Source organism: Poecilia mexicana, unplaced genomic scaffold (assembly GCF_051168715.1).
Source record: "Poecilia mexicana isolate PSO_F unplaced genomic scaffold, ASM5116871v1 scaffold_22, whole genome shotgun sequence".
In the NCBI taxonomy this organism is placed as follows: Eukaryota; Metazoa; Chordata; class Actinopteri; order Cyprinodontiformes; family Poeciliidae; genus Poecilia; species Poecilia mexicana.
The window spans coordinates 24,722,954-24,738,057 of NW_028263391.1; the positions used below are offsets into that span (position 1 = coordinate 24,722,954).

At 40.9% G+C, this 15,104-nt stretch overlaps 1 protein-coding gene across 2 annotated transcripts in view; it reads left to right on the forward strand.

Annotated features, from left to right (window-relative positions):
* luzp1 (leucine zipper protein 1) overlaps nucleotides 1-14,097 on the forward strand; it is a 40,681-nt gene extending 26,584 nt beyond the window's left edge. For both annotated transcript variants that reach the window (XM_015004713.2, XM_015004711.2), the window contains 5 exons: nucleotides 1,003-3,154; nucleotides 3,757-4,244; nucleotides 4,313-4,489; nucleotides 9,767-10,005; nucleotides 10,996-14,097. In XM_015004713.2, coding sequence (XP_014860199.2) covers nucleotides 1,003-3,154; nucleotides 3,757-4,244; nucleotides 4,313-4,489; nucleotides 9,767-9,994 — 3,045 coding nt within the window. In that variant the 3' untranslated portion in view covers nucleotides 9,995-10,005; nucleotides 10,996-14,097. The remainder of the gene's footprint in view (nucleotides 1-1,002; nucleotides 3,155-3,756; nucleotides 4,245-4,312; nucleotides 4,490-9,766; nucleotides 10,006-10,995) is intronic.
* Nucleotides 14,098-15,104: the final 1,007 nt, after the last annotated feature.

Below are 15,104 nucleotides of genomic sequence, written 5' to 3' on the forward strand. Positions count from 1 at the left end.
TTTATTTTTTTACACAAGAATAAATACTATTGATAATATTAATTCAATATTAATATTAATATAGCTGATATTAATGATGATATAATTATTACATATAATATTGCTGATGACAAATTTTGTAGAATATATCAGAATTTTCACAATAATTTAAATATTGCTGAAATTAACATGTAAATTATCATTTTTATTAAAATGCTAGTAATAAAATTATTAAAATATTTCTAAAACATATTCATAATTTTATTAAAAATATTGGTAGTAATAAAATAATGCATATTATAAATAGTAATAATGCATATTTAAATATTGCCGAAAATTGAAAATAATAATGTTATTAAAATATTGATGAATAAGTAAATATCATTAGTAAAAATATCACTGATGCAGATTATCAACAACAGTAGTAATAGTAGTTTATTATTGATTATTATTTATTGATTAAAATGATTATCATTAAGTATTTATTATGTTTGTGTTCACATTTTATTTGTTTTTTATCTCCTAAAGTCACTTAAGAAAATATTAAATTTCCTTAAAGTTGTGTAGATGTGTGACATGTGACACACATCTACACAACTTTTATCTCTGTAGCAACTTTACCTGAAAAACGTAAAATTTTGCTGCCTTGGCAACAGTGGAGCCCCCTAGTGGACAACCAAAAATAAGAAAACTGTTGGCTAGTTGCCCAAAATGAAATCTGCACTTAAAGGAAAGCATTAGTTTTCAAGATCAACATGGGGCCAGAAATATTTTTCAGTGGAACCTTTTGTCATTTAAATTAATAAATATGGATTTTTTTGTATGTAGCTTAGCTGTTTCAAGCTAACTTAACGACAGAATATCCACTGATGAATTTGAACTCTAGTCTTCAAACCCAACCTGAAAATAACTCTGTTGCTCATTCAATGAGTCTGAAATGGTTGATAAATGGTAGATGAAGGCAGGGACAAATTGGAGATTTTGTTTTAGGACAGAAATGATTAATGATTCCCTCCTCTGCAGGACAAGATCATCCAAGCAGAAGGCAGCAACTCGTCCCTGTTGGGTGACGTGGAGGCGCTACGGAAACGTCTGCTGAAGATCCAGGGCAAGGATGAGGAGGTACGCAAAGCAGAGGACCTCTGCCGCACAGTCCGTGAGAAACTGGAAGAGGAGGAAAACCTCACCAAGGAGCTGAAGGGCGAGATCGAGCATCTTCAGCGGAGGATGGCTGAACTGGAGAAACTGGAGGAAGCTTTTGCTAAAAGCAAGTCTGACTGCAGCCAACTGTGCCTGAGTCTCAACGAGGAGAAGAACCTGACCAAGAAGCTCTCCTCAGAGTTGGAGACGCTCAGAGCGCGCTTGAAAGAAGTCGAAGGCTCCGAGACGAAGCTGGACAAGGCAGAGCAGGCGCTGGCGAAAGAGCTGGAGAAGCTCAAGGCCTTCACTCAGGCATTTGTCAGCGAGCGGAAGAAGCTGCTGGAGAAGCAAAGAGAGGATGAGAAGATCATTCAGAAGCTTTCAGAGGAAAGAAAAAGTACAGATCGTTCAGACTTCATGAGCTCAAGAATTGAGGACGAACTTTCTTCCACCGCGCTCTTCACAAGTAAACTGTCAGGGAAGAAAAACCTTGACTACCTGAAGCTAGCAGATGAGAAGCTAGGCATCATCAACAAGTCTGAGATCAAGAAGGGCTCACAGGAGGAAGACAACAAAGTAAAGGAGCTGACTCAGGAAGTGGAGAAGCTGAAGAACCGCCTCAAGCAGATGGAGGCAGTGGAGGAGGATCTGAAGAACACCCAGTTCCAGAACGGAGAGCTTCACGAGAAGTTTCAGGTGGAGCAAAGGCGATCTCGCCAACTGAGCGAACAGGTGGAGCAGCTCCGGATGCAGCTGTGTGGAAAAGCTGGGATTGGGGGTAAAGGAATCGGGCATGTCGAAAAACACGGCAATGGAAATCCCGCGAAGGTCCTGGAGAATGGCAAAGCTGAGAACGAGGAGGCGGTATCGACAGGCTTCAGGCAAGAGAAGCCCAAATTTAAAAGTTCTGCAGCGTTTACAGAGCCAGGCTCTCCAAAGCACCGGGTCCGGGAGCTTTCCCCTCAGCACAGGAGAGAAACCATGCTGAGGGGCAAAGGCGAGAGTTCCCCAAAGATGACAAAGCGGCCTCTGAGTCCTGCTCTGAGGAACAGACGGACTCCCAAAACCACATCTGCTACCGTTTCTTCAGACAACGGAGTCACGTCTCGATTCGCTGAGGAACGTCCTAAAGGAGCCTCGCATACCTCCGAAGTTAAGAAGGCGTCCGTCCTGAGCCGCTACCCTCCAGCTGCTAATGAACCGAAGCCTCAGAGGTCGCCGTTCAAGCAGACGGACGCCGAGGCGAAGAACAGAGAGAGGTTCTCTAAAGCGTACGGAGGCAGTGACACTGAGTCGAACAACTCTGACGCTGTGCCAGAGAGTGTTTGCGTGAACAACGTGTCTGCAGCGGAGAAGGAGGCGGTGTCCGCCTCTGATCAGGAACCAACAGACACCGTTCAGGAGTCTTTGGCGTCCAAAGCCAACGGGTCGTACACGGCCTACAGATCTCACATCACTCCGCTGCTGCCCAACGACCTCGGCTCAGACAGCCATTCATCTGCATCCGAGACCGAATCCACTGGCTCAAGACCCTCAGAAGTGGAACCTGTAGCTGAGACGATTAGCGCGTCGGTGAGCAGCAGGTCGACCAGCTCCAGGTACACCAGATACCCTCACGTCCACGACTCGCAGTCGGAGGGGTCTTCCTCCAGGAGCTCCTTCGACGAGGACTTGTTCAGCAGGGCGCAGCCGGCCGACGGAGGAGGCCGCCACACTCCCGTCCAAACACCGTCGTCCATCGAGATCCAGAGAGTCTGCAGCCCCCGGGAGGCGCTGAGGTCAAAGGCCGTCATCAAGCCCGCGATTGTTGAGATCGACAGGAAGGAAGTCATGATTTCAGAGTCCTTGTCAACAAACGGCAAACCCAAGATCTCCACCAAGCCGATTGTGAGCAGCAGCAGCAAAATGACCAGCAGCATCACCATCTACCCCAGTGATCCGAGTTCCTCCAGAACCAGCAGCCGCAGCAGCAGCTTATCCAGCGAGCCGATGCCGGTGAAGGAGCGCCACACGTCGACCAGCAACTTCGTCATAGGTAGGTGCAGAAAGTATGATCGACATAATAACAGCCACCATTTTAATAACTTATAATGATAATAATGATGATGTAATTCTTATTACAAAGTATTTTTATTTGTTTTATTAGCATTATTATTCCAAAAATGTATAGTGTTATAATAATGGTATATGTGATTATTTATAGGATTATTAGTTGTTTAAACGATATCAATAAAAGTATTGCATTTTATTCTTGTAATATATGCTATCAATATTATGATCCTTATTATTACTACTACTTCTGCTAATAATAATAGTAATAATAATAATAATAATGTATTACTATTTTTTTATCTTATACTAATTAGCATTAAATTATATGTTAGTAATGAGATCATTATTAATGCTACTTATTGTTCTTGTTGTATATTAAATAGTATTTATGAAAAATATATTTTTTTATGTATTATCAAAATATTATTAAAAATACACAAATACACATCAATTTAAATATACGTGATATAAAGTGTGTTGGTGTTAATTAGTTGAATCTGTTTATGTCTTTGACAACAGAAATAAATGAGTACACAGATAATTTGTCATCATTTACGGTATTTGTGTGTCTCTGCTGCTGGCCAGGACCCAGCAGTGACCACCGCGGCAGCATTTCCGTCCCGTATGAGATTTCCATCCCTAAGAGTGAAATTGCCTTGCGGCCGTGCCAAGACCAGGACTGTGGCGACGATGAGCGCAGTGACGTGCCGACGAAGACCAAACTCCACAGCGCCTCCAGCAGCCATGTGAGCCACCAGCGCGGCGGCCAGCGCCGGTCCTCAGACTTCAACGACACGGAGTCGGGCTTCGAGAGCGGCAGCAGCACGGCAATGGTGACCAGCTGGAGGAGCCAGAGGCAAACCGAGCTCTCCGCGGAAGACGCATCATCAGACACGAAGAACGTGACCGTGAGGAGCACCTGGAAGAACAAGGCTAGCAAGGCGCTGATGGACGTCGGGTCCGAAGACGAAGCAGAGACGGCGACAACATGGAGGGCGTACCGGGCGACCACCTTTGACTCGGAGGAAGCTGTGAACAACGCAGCGCCGCAGAAAGGAACTAAACCAGCAGAGGTGAGAACAAGCCAGTCTCTTTACCCAGAATGCACAGCAACCGAGTAACCTCCTGCTGTCCGTCCCAGGCCTACATGCGGCGTTACAACAGCGCGACAAGCGCTAAGGAAGCAGAAGAACTGATGCTCCGCCGAGACCGGAGGTCCGAGTCTCCAGTTACAGAAGCAGGAATTCTGGGAAGGACCATTCCCCACGCACCAGTTACCTCCCAGTCCTGGAGCCGGTCGTACTCCCAGGCACCACTGGTAGGACAACAAACTTTCATATTAATTTGAAAATGAATGTTTAATTGTTTCACATCCTCTAGACTGAACTAATGAAGCGAATGAATACCATTACCGGTCTGATCCCATCATCTTAGTTTTAGCCGATTTCAACTTGCATTCTCACCAACTTTGTTACATTAAACCGGATTAGTTTGTCTAGAGTCCGGTTCGTTTGCCGAGGTGTGTAATCGAGCTCTGACCAAAACAACGAACTGTGGTCCGCCTACAAACCTCGGCCTGGGTTCTGTTGAAGTGAACTCTGGTTCGGTTTGAATGCTTATGTGAACGCCAAGCGGACCGCAGACCGCTCCAAAAGCAGGAAATGGACTACAGCACAGGGCATTCTGGGTAAATGCAACAAAACAAACACTGGGTAGGCTAGCGCTAGCAGGAAAAATGGCTCGTAGTCATTAGCCAAACACAAAAGAGAAATCCTCCAACCACTAAATTCTGCCTCCACTCTATTTCTTTCCCATTTAGTGAAGCCTATCATATAGGTTAGCATTAATTTCCTTTATGTACGATGTGATGCTAACAGCAGTATATAAACCAAAATGAGCTAAAAAGCTAATGATAGCTTTTTAGTAGCTTAATAGTAACATATGGGCTAACATTAGCATACTCCATCTGATACTGAAGCCACAGCCTATAAGCTAAAATTTACTAACATGCTAGTTAAAATGTTAACAGTAGCATGTTGGCTAACATTAAACACAGAGCATTACATTCACTACATGTAGAACGCTAGCAGCAGTGCATTAACTAAAATTAGCTTAAAAACTAGCGCTAGCTAAAATAGATGGTTACATTTTCAGCTGCTGCGGTTCTTTTGTCAAATGTCAGCCAAATGACTCAATTAAATTCAAAAATACTTTATTAATCCAGAAGGGAAGGTGAATACTGTAAATCATATTGTCCAAGTAGTTTTAGATTTTTTTGCACAATAAAGATCTTTTCCAAGCACCTTAAGATGATTTCTAAATCAGCAATTATTTCACTAGAGCTGTTTCTCTTTAACATGTGATTGAAGTTAATCTCCAATCAGATGTGAATTTTTTTCTGGATCCATCCAGAAGAAGCGGTTTGTGTCTTTCTTCCTCCATGCCAGAGTTCTGCGACTTCAGAAACAGTTTCTGCAGGCTTCCCTCCCGCTGCCTCAGTGCACAAAGAGAGAAGGGAGAAGGGTGGGGCACAGTAGAAAGGAAGGAAGTAAAAAAAAACAGACACCAACTGTGGGAAAAGAAGGTTCAAACCCTCAAGGAGAAGAAAAAATTGACCGTTGCAGTTTAAAAGCGCTATAAATTGACGGTATCGTGCTGTTTTACACAAACGTACCTCTGGATGTTCACAGAACTGCTGCTAAGGTTTGAGTTTGTGTTAAAACCCGCTGCTCATAGGTCAACTTGGTTAATTTGTCCTGATTTTTAAGGTTCTGCTTTGCTTTGCTGTGTTTTGGCATCTAAAAAGAAGTAAAAACCAAGCAGAAGTGTCCAAAAACTCAGAGTTATGACACATGCTATTAGGCTAAAGTCATTATTCAAGCAGCATCACAAAGGGACTCGCTGTCTCCACTTCCTGGATCAGAACCAGACCTGGAACATTGGTGTGTTGCTGCATCTTCCTGCAGAACCTGCTAAAGAAAGTACAAATTATTAAACTTTAAATTACTTTAAGACAAATGTAAATCTGGAAAATGTGGTGTGCATTTGTTTTGTTGAGAGATGCTCAATTTGTGTATTTAAAGAGACAATGTACAATATTAACTGTTTAAAAGGAGAAATACATGGCACCCGGTTATATGAAATAACCGGGTGCCATGTATCCACCTGAAGTTCCACCTGAAGTTTCAAACAAGTTGACCAAATGGCAAACGCCTGAGTGAACCTAGCCCCGCCTCTGAGACTTAGCTCCTCCCCCTCTCAGCTCCTTCAGACTAGCTAGCAGCAATTAGCAAACACCTGGTGGAACTACTGTCCTTTAGGAGCTATTTTTCAGAGAAACTCTGGTAAAAACGTGGTTGATGGGTTAATAGAGGAGCCATGTTGGATGACTTCCTGAAGGCAGAGCTTCAGAAAGAGCAGGAGCTTCTTAAAGAGACAGAGGCCCAATTTCATGGTGTCAAATTACAAAGTAATACAGATTTTGAATTGGTGAAAAGACAGTATAATAATTAAATCCATACATGTTTGATTATTCAGATGTCACTAAAAATCCCCAAGTGGCAGTTTTAGCTTCACCTGGTTCAAATTCTGTAAAATAATAAGTTTCATTAAACAGTTTTAATATTACATCAAGCAGAAAGAGCTGAGCTTTTCACACTATTTAAACTAACATATTTACTCTAAATAGCGCTACAAATGACCAAGGGTTACCTAACGGAGTGCTGCTATTGCATTTTAGGGAATAAAATGTTTATGTTCTTATTTAAAAATTAATTAAATCACATGTATTTGCATATTTTAATGTATTTCTAATGAATAAATATATTTTAAATTGCCAAACAAAAAATTAGCATACTAGGGCCATTTTTAATTAATCATCAGAATAATCAATTAATCTGATTAATCGATTGTCAGAATAATATTTTATTAAAATAATCATTAGTTGTGGCTTTAACATATTCTTAGTTAATTTTTTTTTAACAGAAAAACATGTTAATCTGCAGAATTGATCCATCATGTGAGCTGCTGAGCCCAGAAAAAATCTGGAATCAGCTGATCGTGGATCAATAATGTGTGATCAGTTAATCAGTCGGTCTGTAGGAGGCAGTGCAGGCGGACTGATCGCAGCTTACATCTGGATTAATATTGATTCATCTCCATCTTGGCTGGTCGGTGAAGAATTTCCCAGAGTTTTTAAAATGTGTAAATTTAATCTGATTGTAAAAACAGATAGGAAAAGATTTTTTGAGGATTTATTTCCTTTATTTCGAAATTCTTTCTCTTTGGATTTTTTGTCTGCTAGCTTTCTGTCCTGAAAGGCAAACCTCATCATCTATGCTGGATATTTGTTTCCATAAATAACTTGAAGTTAATCAAGTGATTATTGTTTTAATGCAGCTTAAAAAAGCTAAATATTTTCTTCTGATATCAGATATAACCTCAAACTCCTGAATAAGTTTAGCCTCACTGTTCTATAAACGCTGATGCACTTTTTCCTTCCACTCAACCTTCCCCACCTCAGTCAGGACATAAATGTTTGGCAGACCTCAGATCCCAAAAACATCCTGATCCGCTGAACTGAAACGCAGCAAAGCGGCGTGTGAAGTCCTCGCTGCAGGATGCCGGTCAGAGCCGCCATGTTGGATGATCGGGGCAGGAAGACGGAGCAGAAGTCGCCTCGGTGTGACGTTTCACCCGCCGTGCGCAGCGCGCTGAGGCTGATTTAAGAGTTTGGGTTGGCAGCGCCACACCATTCCTTAACACCGGTGTAGAGGAGGAGAACCGGTTGGAGCAGAGAGTGATTTATTTAACAGGAGCTCGTCTCCATTCAGGCTGCAGGAAACTAATTCAGTTCTGATAAACACCAGAGTTTGAGTCGGATTTGGTCAGAAAGTCAGTGATTCTGCTAACAGCCTCAGATTTAACTGTGTTGCTGCTTTATTCTCTTCTTTAATTTAATGTTTATTTCCTTTAACTGCATCTGGTTTCATTTTCACCAAGCAGACAGAAGAGCTGATTCCCTAAAATATCAGTGAAGGTGAATCTCTTAATGTTGACCTTTCCAGACTTTTGGATCCGTCCGAACCTTTATCTGTTTGTTTATATGTCACTGTTATACAATAACATATTGTATAACAGCAGCATTATGCTGCCATCACCATGTTAAACTGTAGGATGTTGTGTTCAGGATGTTGAAAAATGCTAGTTTTCCAACACATAGGAGCTGATTTCTGGCAGCAACTGGATTTTATTTATTGGATTAAGAGAGACTGAGTACATGTGCCTGCCACACTTATTTTCTTCTCCTTCATGAATACAGAAAGAAAAAAGTCTAAAATCTGCTAGAAAATGGCTTGTAAATTTCTGAGTCTGACATAAACGGGCTGAAGTTTGTGATGAAAGGTGTAGAAACTTTTCCGGAGCACAAATCACCTTCAGGTTGTCCGTTCAGCGATTTTCTAAGACGTTTTACCAACTTTTGGTGACCAAAGAAGGAGAAAATGCCCATTTCCTCCCTCGGCGTCTGCAGCAGGAAGTGACCACGCTGAGCACTCCGCTCGGCGGTGCTGGCCGGTGACTCGCTTCCTGTCTGTTGCCATGGAGACCGGGAATGGCCGGCCAGCGGGGCTCCATTAGAGCCAATTAGTTAGAACTCGCTCTAAAACGGCGGCGGCAGCTCCAGGCCAACAACTTTCACTAATTATGGTGCTTTTTTTAAAAGCTGAAATTACAGGAGCGGGCTGCTGGAACTGCACCGTCATCTTCCTGCACCGGGGTTACCGGGGTTACCGGGGTTACCAGGGCGACGAGCGGGGAACGTGCCGAGGCTGCAGCCGCAAGCTAGTAACTTGGGCTTTATTTTCTAGTCAGCCCACCAAAATTATAAATCTCTCAGCTTGGGGTATGTTTGGGGTTTTTGGTTGGGAATTTTTCCCCTGGCAGACTTTCTGTGTCGCACACCAAGCAGCTTGTGTTTAATAGCCACATATGAGAAACATCCCAACTGGAGGAGAAAATACGGATCTGTTTATGTTCCAATCCGCTTAAACAAAACCACACATTAAAGACTGATCTCTCCTTGTTCTATACAGGCCGTTTATGTTCCATAAACATGGCGCATCAGGGCCATTCAGAGAAAACACAGGAGAAAACTTCCTACAAAAAACAGACATTTCTGAGCTCTACAAGTTTTAGAAGAAAAACTGTTTCAGATTAGTCAAAAAAATGTCTAGAAAAAACAAGAACATTTCTGGATTTGAAGTGGAAATTTTCACAGAAAGAAAATACAACTTTTCTTTTATTAATCTCAGAAAAAAATAAGAAAATCTTCTAATTAGTTGCAGAAAAAAAATCTGGAAATTTCTAGAAAGTTTGAAATTTCTGACTAAGTGTAAACTTTTTGACTTTTGAAAGTCAGAAATGTCCACTTTTTTCTAGAAAATTTCTGAGTTTTATCTTGCAGATTTTTTACTTTAAAACAAACATTTTTTTATTCTTTTAATTCTGCTTCATTGCCCGTAACACACCAATCTGCTTCAACGAACCCAGAGCTTTAGTCTGGCTGTGTTTTGACCTCTGACCTCCTTTCTTCCAGGCTAAAGATGCCCCGGACCCGGCTCTGAACCCGTGCAGCAGCCCGGCTTCTTGGAGGCGCCACCCGCAGCCTGGCGCCTCCTATGACCGGCTGACCAAGGCGGGTGGCGCCGCGACCCGAGGCGGGGAGCCGTGGTCCGGCCGAGGCCCGGCGCCGGCGACCCGGACGGAGGGGAGAACCGGAGCAGGAAGCAGAACCTGGAGCCACTGTCAGTCGGAGCATCGCTAGGCTGGAAGCAGGTCAGAGGAGATTTACTTCTAGACGGTTCAGAAATGTTGAACTTTTAAAAACTTTGAAAAACTTTTTCACATTTCGTCACTTTAAAGCTACAAACTGGATCAATGTTGTTTTATTGGTCAGATTTGACGGAGAAAATATATATTTATAAGTCTTTAAACCAATCTGAACTTTGACTAGGTCATTCAGACATCTCCTTTGAGGGGTCTTCAATGTTTTTGCACTTTTAACAAACTGAACAGACAAGCTGACATATTTTTGACTGAAATACATAATTTTATGCCTATTATTTTGTTATATGTTGAATTAATGTTAATATGTATTTAAAGTCATAACTTGAAGTTTGAAAAAATAAAGAATTAAAAAATCCAATCAGAAATTTCATGACCCTACTGCAGCTCTTCTGCGTCCCCCCTGTGGGCCACAGCCCCTATGTTGAAGACCTCTGGTGTAAATCATGATTGTTGGTCATTTTTCTTTCTGGATTTAACTCCATCCATCTTCCCATCAGCTCTAACCAATCAGGTTGCTGCAAAAAATGTTTTTTCCCCACAGCATCAGTAGAGGATCTGGATAGAAATGGATGCCACACTTTTCAGATTTTATTCATGAAAACTTTAAAAGCCATAAATTATTTGTATCTCCTCCTCTTTTAATTGTGCACTACGTGATGTTTGTGATTTTAAGATGAATTAAAAGTAAATCATCTCAATGTGAAGCAGCTTCAGGTCAAGCTAAAGAGAAAAACTCAGAAAATTTAATTTTTGCATCATTAAATTTATATTTTTCTGTGATAATTTCCTCCAAACTACCGTTTAATTAATATTATCATCTTTATTTCAGGAGATTATTTTCTGGAAGTTTACTCAAAATAAAACATATTTTCCCATAATTGTCACCAAATGAGCTGAATTATTTGTCTGTAAATTATTTCAGATTATTTTTAATCTGAAGCATTTTAATCTAATGTTGCTGTATTTATTCCTCGGCAGCTCTCCGTTCAGCTCTGAGCCAGCTTTCCAGCAGCCATGCCACCCGATCACCTGCGCCAAGTGAACTGGAGGATCCCTCTGGATCAGCCTCTGCTTCCTCTTCTACTTCCTGTTGGATGTGTTATGATGTCATAATGTTTCTCCTCTCCCCCCCACACTCTGCGCCGGATTGTCCTGCAGAACCAAACCACCTCCCTCCCATGTGACCAAAAGCAGGAATCCTGTTACTCCATCAGCCCCAACTCTTCTTCCTCTTCTTCTCATGCATACAAACAACCTGGAGCGCAGCGAAGGATCCAGCAGCGCCGCATAATGGCTGCTGGCTGCATGGCTGTAAGTAGAAAAAGAAAAGCACTTGAAGGCTGCGACTCGGCATGCGACTCGGTATGCACGCTGCTTAAAGGAACAATCGGCGAAATTGGGATCATTTTATTATTTTTTTGTTTATTTTTTTGTGATTCGCTTCCTGTTCCTTCTCGGGGTCAGGTGGGGAAAAACTCGCTGAAACGCGATGAACATGGAGAGGGAGTTTCAAACGGAACACCGGTTCTGGATTCAGACGGAAATGATCAGATTTATTAAACGAAGCGACGCGAGTTCTCCATGAAATGAAACGCTGCAGCCCGATTGGTCCGGTTGGAGCCCAGCCCGTTGCCACGACGACACTTTATGGTTTCTGAACCGATCATCCCGATGCACCCGAGTCAAACTGTTAGGATTCACATTAAAACATCTTAGTACCATTAAAATAAGACAAAATGAATATACAAGTAACTTGCAAGTAACTATGTTTTTATTTTAATTAAATAATTCCTTAATATTTATGAAAAAGTTCTAGTTCCACTGGCAGATTATTTTATATACAATAAAAAATTTTCCCAGGTCATTAAGTGAAATAATCTGCCTTTGAAACTGGAATGGTTTCATGAATATTAAGGAATTATCTAATTAAAATAAAACATATTTATTGCTGAGAAGTTACTTGTAAGTTAATTTCATCTTATTTCAAGCAGCAAAATGTTTGCACTAAAAAGTACACTAAAATACTTGGTAAGATTTTGTGTTTTTGCAGTGTAACTCGTGTTGCCATGTTTTGTTTTTTCCATTTTTGGATTTGTGGCCGTGTTGCTGACTTTACAGTCGAGCCGTTCTATCTTTGTATTTTTTCCTGACATCCAGAGTCTTTTTCTGGTCCCTCTGTGTGAAGCAGCTCCTGGCGTGGCTGAAAGGTCAGAGGTCGGCGTCTAATCCTGTCTCTGTGTCTTGACTCAGGGCTTCTAAAAGCGGGAGGGAGACGTTGATTTAAACACGCGAGCGGATCGAGTGTCTGGCCATCGTATAAAGTTCCTCATCATCTGCTTTTGTCATTTTCATCTGAATTTACCGGAAAAGCTCAGATTAAAAAGATTCCACTAATATTTGGATGAACGATTAGAAAGCGCTTATAAGTGCATTTTGAAACTAAACTCAAACTTTTCATTTTCTTAAAATAACTTATAGCAATTTTTTCATTGAGTGTTTTGTTTTTCACTGCAAAAATCTAAAATCAAAAGTACTTTTTAGTTTCTAGTGGAAATATATTAGTTCAATTGAACTGAGAAAACAAAAAAAGCAACTTTTCAGCAAGATATGAGATTTTTAATAAATAATTCCTTAATATTTATTTAAAAGTACTTATTTAACATTTTTCAAGACGTTTTATGTGAAATATTACCGTTTTAAATCAAGATTAAAGAATTATTTTCTTGCTAAAAAGTTTATTGTAAGTTAGTTTTCGCCTAATTCTAGTTTACTAAAATATTTGCATCAGAAATTAAAAATACGTGGTAACATTTTAGTGTTTTTAAGACCCAGTCGGATCATTTCAAATCCAAAATGAGTCATTGTTTTCCTGCGGATGGATGTGAACTCCTGTTCCTTTGGATCAGAACCGGTTCCGGTCTCATGGTGACGGGCTGCTGGGATGTTTTGAAGCTCCAGTTTGGGATTAAATCCCCTGAAGCTGCTGCTGTTTCATGCCGGGTGTCAGGAATGTGAGGCGGAGGTTTTTGTGCGCTGACGTCAGGACATTTCGCTCCACTTTTCCTGAAGGAATCCGACAGGAACTCAACGTAACGGTCAGAAAAACGTCCTGCTTTTCCGGACATGCTGTGTGTTTTCACCATTGCTAAAAAAACAAAACAGGGAAAACTGCTGCAGAACTACAGGAATCATAATCATTTGTGTTTCTTTTTTGTTTTTTAACTTTGTGCCAAAATCATTCCACAGTATTTACGGTTTACATTTACCAACCCTCCATGCTGACGGATGATCTGTCTCCAAGATGCTGGATTAAAGGGGAGATGCTCACTCTGAGGGGTTTTCTGTGTCCGGTTTTGTTTCTTTGTTAAACAAAATGTTATTTTTGAGTCTATATTGGATAGATTTTATTTAAGGAGAAATGTGTAATTTTGTAAAGTGGGCCTTATTGTTGAACTATATTAAGTATTTGTCCATCTTGATTTTTTTTTTATCTTCGTCGTTGCTCTTACACTCCTGGAGAGTCCGTTTTGTGTTCTGGTTGCTAAACATGAGCGTTTTCTCACAGGTCAGAGAGGAGAGAGGCTTTCGCTGTTTGTTTGTTTGTTTGTTATTAAAAGTGAAAGTGGCGTTTTTAATCAGAGCAGATTGTTTCTGTTAAAGACGGACCATTTGGTTCTCCAGCCTCAGATCTACTCTGCTTTCCCTCAGAAATTCAGGGTTTTTACATCTGATGAAAGCATTCAGATCCCTTCTCTCCTCACACATGTATATGTATATAAATGTAAATTGCGAAATAATCTAACAAGAAATGAGAATTAAAGGATGATATTTTTAACTGGATCCCTCCTCTCCCTCAGTTTTAAACAAGACAAACTCTCTGAGTTATTACTGGATCTGAGTGGAGCCAGGTGGGCTGAATGAGGATGCTTTTTTTATTTTTTACCCCTCTCAGCTTTAGATTTAAACGATGTGCATGTTTTACCCGTACCGCACTCTGCATGTAGGCCTCTTTAAAGCTGCCAGCTGTACAGCAGACCATATGTATTCTAATAAAAATAAAAAACCAACCTGTTTGCAACACGTCTGTGTTATGTCCACTTCTGTTTTTCTGCTTACTGTCGGAATCGGAGCGTTTATGCATGTGTGTGTGAGAGAGAGGGAGAACAACAGCTGACTGCGTGCAGAATAAGCAAGCAGGCAAATTGTTCGGGTTCAAAGAGGCAAAGCCACAAGCTGCTGAGGAATGCCAAGTCAGCACATAACGCCGCTCTTAAAAACAGCTACACCTCAATCTGCTGATCATCTTCTGCTCCCAGGGAACCCAGCCCAACCTGTTTCTGAACATCATGTTCCCTGTCTGTGCAGAAGTATTCACACCGACCGGAAACCAGACTCATTTACTGGGATTTTATTCCAAAGCGGAAGGAAAATGATTCTCTGCAGGACCAGAACCAAACATGGAGAAGCTGAATGCTGCTGTGCTCCACTCATCTGGGAAAAAACTCCCACAAAACTGTGAAACGGCAGAAACGGACTTCTTGACCTAAATATTTAGTTTGAAGCGAAATTGTAACTTGGAACTATTTAGCTTGTAAATAAAATATTTGGCAAACTCAGAGCTAAATAATTAGCCCCATAAAAACGTAATGAGCAAGCTAACTGTTTAGCTCCAAGCTAGCTAACATTTAACAGAGCTAAATACTTGTACTTAATATTTAGATCTATAGATATTTAATAAGCTAACTTGAGCGCCAACCTGTCTATTTAGCTCTGGGCTAGCTAAACATTAGCTTGTAAATTTGGCTAGCTCAAAGCTAAACTTAAATTTAGCTCTACAAAAGCAAACTATCTCCAAACTACTAGCTTGTGCACTAAATATTTAGCAAGATATTCAAAACTATTTAGCTTCATAAATATTTAATAAGCAAGCTAACTAGTTAATACTTAGCCCAGAGCTATTTATTTAGATAGCAAGCCAAATTTTTATGTTGCAAGCTTGCAAACTGAAATTTTGACTTGGTAATTAAATATTTTGTTTGAAACCGACATCTACAAACGAATAACATAAAAATATGGCAACAAATGAA